The following is a 6,053-nucleotide window of genomic DNA, read 5'->3' as shown; positions in this document are numbered from 1 at the left end:
GGAAATTATCAAATAATTTGTGGGATATACCATTTAATTGGTACTACTCTAATTTATCCCTTCCTTACTTATTTATTCTAATTTTTGAATCAATCCTAAGCACAAATATGTTCGCCGAACTGAATTTACTAGTGTACGTAAGTTACTCATACGCAACGTCGTTCTGTATAGGTATGCGCATACTCTTATAAGCTTGTGTTATTGTAAGCTGCTAATGATTGAATTATTGAGTCACGCCAAATTTAAGCAAAAAAAGGTTCATTTAATTGCTGAAGATTAAGCAGAGCTCACAACCCGCGGTTATTTAAACATTATGAAAAAGAGCGAAAGCGAATTGAGGGCAGCGTGTCGAAGAAATAAAGGTGAATAGTCCCAATGCAAGAGAAGTGCTTCCTTGATTATTACTTTGCGTTGCGAGCGGCCATTTAGTACAAGTGTATTTATGTAACGGAGTATAAATATCTAAAAATGTGTAGCAAAAAAAAAAACAAAAACAAAAAGTACAACAAAAAGTTGTAGCTTCAATCTAAAACCGCAAAATGAAAAATGTTATTACAATTTATGCCAGAGCGCAAAGCTGGTTGCTGGCTGTTGTTGCTTGCTAAATTGTTGCTACATCATTTTGTATGTGTGTATGTATGTGTCGCCATATATATTTTTGCGAATGTTTTCAGTTTTCCACTGTTTTAGTCGCCAGCACTTGCTCACTCACATGCTGCTACCCCATTCTGCTGCTGATGTTGTTGTAGAAATTTGTGGATGCATTAGCTGCTTTTTCGCTTGTCGCTTCTGGTTTCCTTTAATGTCGCCACCAACATTTTATTACCTGCGCTCATAACGTTTCTGAGGGGATTTCAGGTGTGAATAACCGTTACGCAAGGCAAACGGGCGAGTACACCGATAAAGTTTATGAAATGGGGGTGCGTAAGGAATTACCAACGTGTGTGTAAATATGTATATGTACATATGTGTACGAAACGCGCTTAATTCAGAAAATAAATATGTTAGCCTTTTTTACGAAAATTTTATATTTTTTACGTTTATGAAAAATTAAAAGACATAACACATTTTAAAGCAGTCATTTTTGAACGTCAAGGCAGATAATCTGGGTATTTCATTTAAACTAAATTTGGCGAGAAAACATTACTCGCTCCGTGTTTTGCTTGCCACTCGCCTTGCCTTGCCTCTTTACGCGCCCACGCCTTTGAAAATCTCCCAAAACGCATGCAACCCCGCATCTATCCACATATTGTTGGTATACTGACGGGCGCTCAGCGGGTAGCAGCACTAAAATGGAGCGGTCCCAAAACGCAGGGGTGACCAACGCAGCTGGTGCGCTTAGTGGGGTTCTGATGGCCGCGCTGTCGCCGCCGACGTCAACAATCTTGCAAATATTTTTATTGTTATTGTTATTGCCGAGGCTGCCACTGCGACAGCATCTAAATGCCAAATATTAAAATGCCAATACGAGGTAGCAGATAGCAGTTGCACGAGAAGGAGCGAAAATAATATTTTACTGAAAAAGAGAAATAAATACATACATACAGTGGCGAGCGCACAGCGAACGCAGTAAAATAAAATGTGGCAACATATTATTATCGCTTGTTGGCAACGCATAAATCATTTGCTTGTAAAACGCGCTAAAATGCGGTCGCAGGCGGCGGCGGCTTCAGCTGTGTGCAACGACAAGCGACTAAATCCTATGAACGACACCGACTCCAACAACGACAACAACACCATGCACGCTTTGGCAGCAACAATTTTTGCGCACAGCATGTGGCAGCAGCGAAATGGGGCGTCTGCTGAAATTTAGTTGGCCGCTGGGTTGCGGCATTAAAGCGACTGCCGAAGATTTGCTTTAGTTACAACTCGAATAACGGCATATGTACATATTTTTCCTCCAGCCGAAATTCGTGCCTAATACTGATTTTCCGGCATATTTCTCGCGCATATGTGGCGGCTTCACTAATCTATGCGAAGTTTTGTTTTGAAATCCGCCAGCCTTTATTTTTATTACTGCTAAACAAAAATATATTTTGGAGGCAATTCGGTCATAGTTAAACTCGCGCCTGTTTCAATGCACGAAACTTAAATTATTCGCTTCAAAAATCGAAAAAGTAGTAAAAACTTCGGCTAAGCCACAGTAGTCGTCAGGTTGGTCTCTTGCTGCACAAGTTTTGAACACGCCAGAAGTATAATGTATAGCGTTCCACCCTACATAAGAGAAGGGTTCTAAATGTTTCTTAAATTTTTTTGAAAACGGTTGCCACTGTTTCATAAAAGTGACTCAATTCTAGAAAAGCTCAGAACTCCAATTGATATCACTTATGCCACTCGAATTTCTATGTGCAATATTTCTATTTTTTCTTCTCATTCTTTCTTTCATTCGAATTTTACATATGTTTTCAAAACTGTCTGTGACTTTGGTATTTTCTGTAATGCTTTAATAAAACTAAAATTGCGCTAAAATAAATCAAAACAACTACAAATTGTTACGTAATGCCTTGCAACCGTTTTTCTGCAAACTCTTTCGTCAATACGCATTTGGAATCGAGGATCGGGATCGTGCTAAAAGTTAATGCCCGTGGAAACACTAAAAGCTTTATGGTAGGAAATAATGCTGAAAGGAAAAATAAGATTAATAATTAAACACGAACAAGTAATTGTAAGAGCCTAACATACCACTGGATCGGCCTTCTTCCAGCATTGGTGGAACCACCATGCTTTGTGGCACAGCGTGTCGCCTTCTGGATGCTCACACTCCTTCGCCATATTTATCAGCTGGTTACGTACGGTACCCGGTACGGTGTTGAAGAGCGTCTCTAGATGAACGTCACCGTTATCGTCCACCACATCGATCTCGTGGAACAAGCAATTCATGTAGCACTTGAGCGCTTCGTCTTCGTGTATTTGTCCATCACTGAACTCCTTAATTGCCTCTGGAAGGAGAAAGGTGATAATGGTTATGGGATTAACGTAACTAACTTGTATTTAATTTCGACTGACTAATCTACTAAAAACTTCTTGAACGAGACTATTGTGTTAGTCCACGCGTTCAATTCGTACACATGTTGCATTCATCATTTTTAACGTTGAAAATTTTTGTATAACTTTGAATATGGAACCTTCACCGATGATTGACACGTCTGGGAAATGTTTCCAGCGAGACCAACCACACTAATTCTATTTCTTTAGAATGTGAAATTGAACCGAGATGCAGTTTCGATCGTTCTAAAACTTAATTTGATCGTATTCTGTGTCGTGGTTTGTTATTACCGAAAAATATTTCAAGTTTACCAATTTATCAAAGCATTTTCACTTATTCCATCTTTACTGCATCCAATGATACTACGTACTATCTTTGGATACGCATTTAGAACCCTTATAATGTTTATTGCTTTTGTTTATTTAACTCACCTTCTGTGACCCCAGTTTTTTCAACGCAAATATCGTGGAATATTTTGGCCATTTTCAGGACGGCTGGTGGCGGCCACTACGAAATACATGAAACGGTAAAATAAATGTTTCCATTCATAAAGGACCTATGAAAAATCTCAGATAAACTTTTCAATAAAAAGCGAATGGAATAAAAATTGTAATTGCAATAGAGTTTTTTAAATCTTTTTCAAATTTGTTATATTTCTTACTTTGTCGTCACGCCGCGGTTCCTGTGCCTGTACGTGCATCAGAGTCAGCGATGACGACAGCGCGACAATTAGAAATGCGTGGAACGCTTGGCCGCGCCGAGTGCCAGTCAAAACCATTTTAGTTCCGTTTCCGTAGAGGGTTTCTCTTCAAGCTTCGAGAACGTTCCTCTATTCAAACTGCTGTCCACGCTGGCTATTTGTAAAGCACGTTTTCAATTTGTTGTTGTTGGATTTCACGTTTCGTTATATTGTTTTGATATGACGGTTGGAATGAAAAGAAAAATGTTTCATAGATTTGATTATTTTCCTTTTTAATCTAAACTCACTAAAATGTGGAATAAATAAAATGAAATAAAAACACTGTCTGCAATGCGCCAAAAAGCGTGGCATTAGCTGTTTGTCACAAGAATTCCTATTTGTTCGTTGACAGTCCACGATATCTCGGCATTTCTAAGAGCACTAGGTCATGACCTTTTTTGTTGCTTTTGCTTTGTTTTCACAGTCAATTGAGAACATAGAAATGCTTGTTTTCTCAAAGAATAAAATAAAATTTACGTTCCATTGTTTGCGTATTTATGTTCTAAGCACTTTTACCGTTATGTCCCGCTTTTTTGCTGTATTATTTTGTTGCTTTACACCGGAAATGAAAATATTACAGAATGCACAAATATGCGGCGCCAAATTTCGAACAACAATCACACATGCGCAACCGCCGAAAAAGCCACACTCTTTCTCCCCCCACCTACTGCCACACACCCACGCAACGCGCAGTGTTGGTTGTTGTGTCGCCGGAAATTTAAATAGAAATCAATAACAACGGTAATTATTTTATTTCCTCCTGCAAAAAACGCAGGCAAAGGACAAAGGCTGCGTCAAATGTTTCGCATTTATGTTGTGGTAATTGAAGCAGCGCAAACAATAGCCGCGAAAGCAAAGCGCCCCAACAACAACAACCAAGCACTGCGAATGTCAATCACATTCAAGCGAGAACAAAAACACCGAAATGGGCGAACTGGCGAACTGTTTAAACACGGTAATAATTAAACAGAAATATTTTTTCAAAGTCCTGTCGCAAAAAATCTAAAATTACTCTAAAACAACAAACCGTTAAATAAATTCGGAATTGTTTCGACTTGCTAAGTGTTTCTTTCACCGCGCACAACCACAAACGGAATTGAGTTTTTTGTTCTGCGGTCGTCACTTTTATATAGGCCTCGCTTTCGGACACGCGCGTGCATGTGTGTGTGGGAATGTTTGCTTTGCATGTGCATTAAATTCAGCACATCTATATTTGCTTAGCTACGAAAATTGACTGTTTACACGGGAATCCATTTATTTGTGTGCCTTTTGTTTATTTGTTTCGCATATTTCTCCACAGCCGAATGCACTTTGAAGCTTTTGTTGTTGTAGCATTGCATGACGCGTTTTCAGCGTTTGTCAGCAAAACATGCAATTCATCTGAGCCCAAGCACAGTATGGTTCTACTCTCTAGTTGGTTAAAGGAAAACATCTATAAAGAATAGATCGTATATGCTCCACAAACGATTTCATGTGAGAATGATCTGAAGGTGCTCCCCATGATCGCGTAATTTAATATGAGAACATTCTGAAGTTTTAGCGCAACCGACAATAATCCCAGCGGTTGATTAGCCTCTATCGGCGATCAAACATCCTTAACCTAAGGCCCTGTGGAAGTTAGTTATTTTTGTGAATAAAAATAATCCTGAAAGTATCCTGTAATATCCAAGATGTATGAAAACCGTTACAAGCACAACATATTTTCAAAATTAAGTCACTAAGGACTCATCGAAAACACTTAATTTCGCAGACAACAAATACAAATATGTAATTCCGATATATTGGATAAAAATCTACTAGACCCCAGTTTATTTATCCTCAAGGCATGCAAGGTATTATATATTCCTTCTCAGATATATTGTCCCTCAAACCGGTCCTACAATAGGATAACAAACAAAAACATATAAGCAAGCCAGCGAAATCTCATTCTCTGAATGATACAAGAACGTACCAAGAAATTGTAATTAAAAAGCAAAGTATTGAATAATTCATCAATATTTATTTCGTCGCCTTCAAAGTAATCCCCACCGACGATTTCTACGGTCTACGAAACACTTTTCACAAGCACTTTTTGGGATGGCCTTCAGTTTCTTCAGCGAATTTTGTTTCATATCTTAGATCGACTGACAACGGGTTCCAAGAAGCGGCAATTTCAGTTTTGAGAAAAAGAAAAAACGGAGCCAAATCTGAAGAAAACGGTGGTTGATCGATGGTATTCATTGCGTTTTTGGCTTTAAATTCGGTCACAATCATACTCTGTGTGAAAAAAAATCAACTTTATCGGAACACGTAGAGCAAGAACGCATTTCATACCCAAAATATCCACCA

The 6,053-nt window shown here is 38.6% G+C and overlaps 1 protein-coding gene across 3 annotated transcripts; it reads right to left on the bottom strand.

Moving 5' to 3' along the window:
• Positions 1–2,422: 2,422 nt before the first annotated feature.
• LOC105232486 (pheromone-binding protein-related protein 6) lies at positions 2,423–4,917 on the bottom strand. Of its 3 annotated transcripts, none has more exons than XM_019992639.3 (5): positions 4,753–4,917; positions 3,648–3,840; positions 3,418–3,493; positions 2,683–2,939; positions 2,423–2,620 (listed from the first exon to the last, which is right to left on the bottom strand). In XM_019992639.3, exons 2-5 carry the CDS (start codon positions 3,762–3,764, stop codon positions 2,603–2,605), a joined length of 468 nt encoding a protein of 155 aa, XP_019848198.1. In that variant the 5' UTR covers positions 3,765–3,840; positions 4,753–4,917; the 3' UTR covers positions 2,423–2,602. The 3 variants fall into 3 exon arrangements, with proteins under 3 accessions (XP_019848198.1, XP_011212470.1, XP_011212469.1); XM_011214168.4 differs by having other exon boundaries at positions 3,648–3,836; positions 4,753–4,912; XM_011214167.3 differs by having other exon boundaries at positions 3,648–3,972; positions 4,753–4,899.
• Positions 4,918–6,053: the final 1,136 nt, after the last annotated feature.

Source organism: Bactrocera dorsalis, chromosome 2, assembly GCF_023373825.1.
Source record: "Bactrocera dorsalis isolate Fly_Bdor chromosome 2, ASM2337382v1, whole genome shotgun sequence".
Classification (NCBI taxonomy): domain Eukaryota; kingdom Metazoa; phylum Arthropoda; class Insecta; order Diptera; family Tephritidae; genus Bactrocera; species Bactrocera dorsalis.
The sequence above is the reverse complement of the archived record's forward strand: the minus strand, read 5'-3'. Positions and strand labels throughout refer to the sequence as shown.

Excerpts from the sequence above, each read along its gene's own strand:
- LOC105232486 (XM_019992639.3), bottom strand. The coding sequence starts at position 3,764 with ATGGTTTTGACTGGCACTCGGCGCGGCCAAGCGTTCCACGCATTTCTA. Across the intron at positions 3,494-3,647 it reads AACCGCGGCGTGACGACAAA|TGGCCGCCACCAGCCGTCCT; the intron begins GTAAGAAATATA and ends TGTATTTCGTAG. Across the intron at positions 2,940-3,417 it reads AAAAACTGGGGTCACAGAAG|AGGCAATTAAGGAGTTCAGT; the intron begins GTGAGTTAAATA and ends TTCTCCTTCCAG.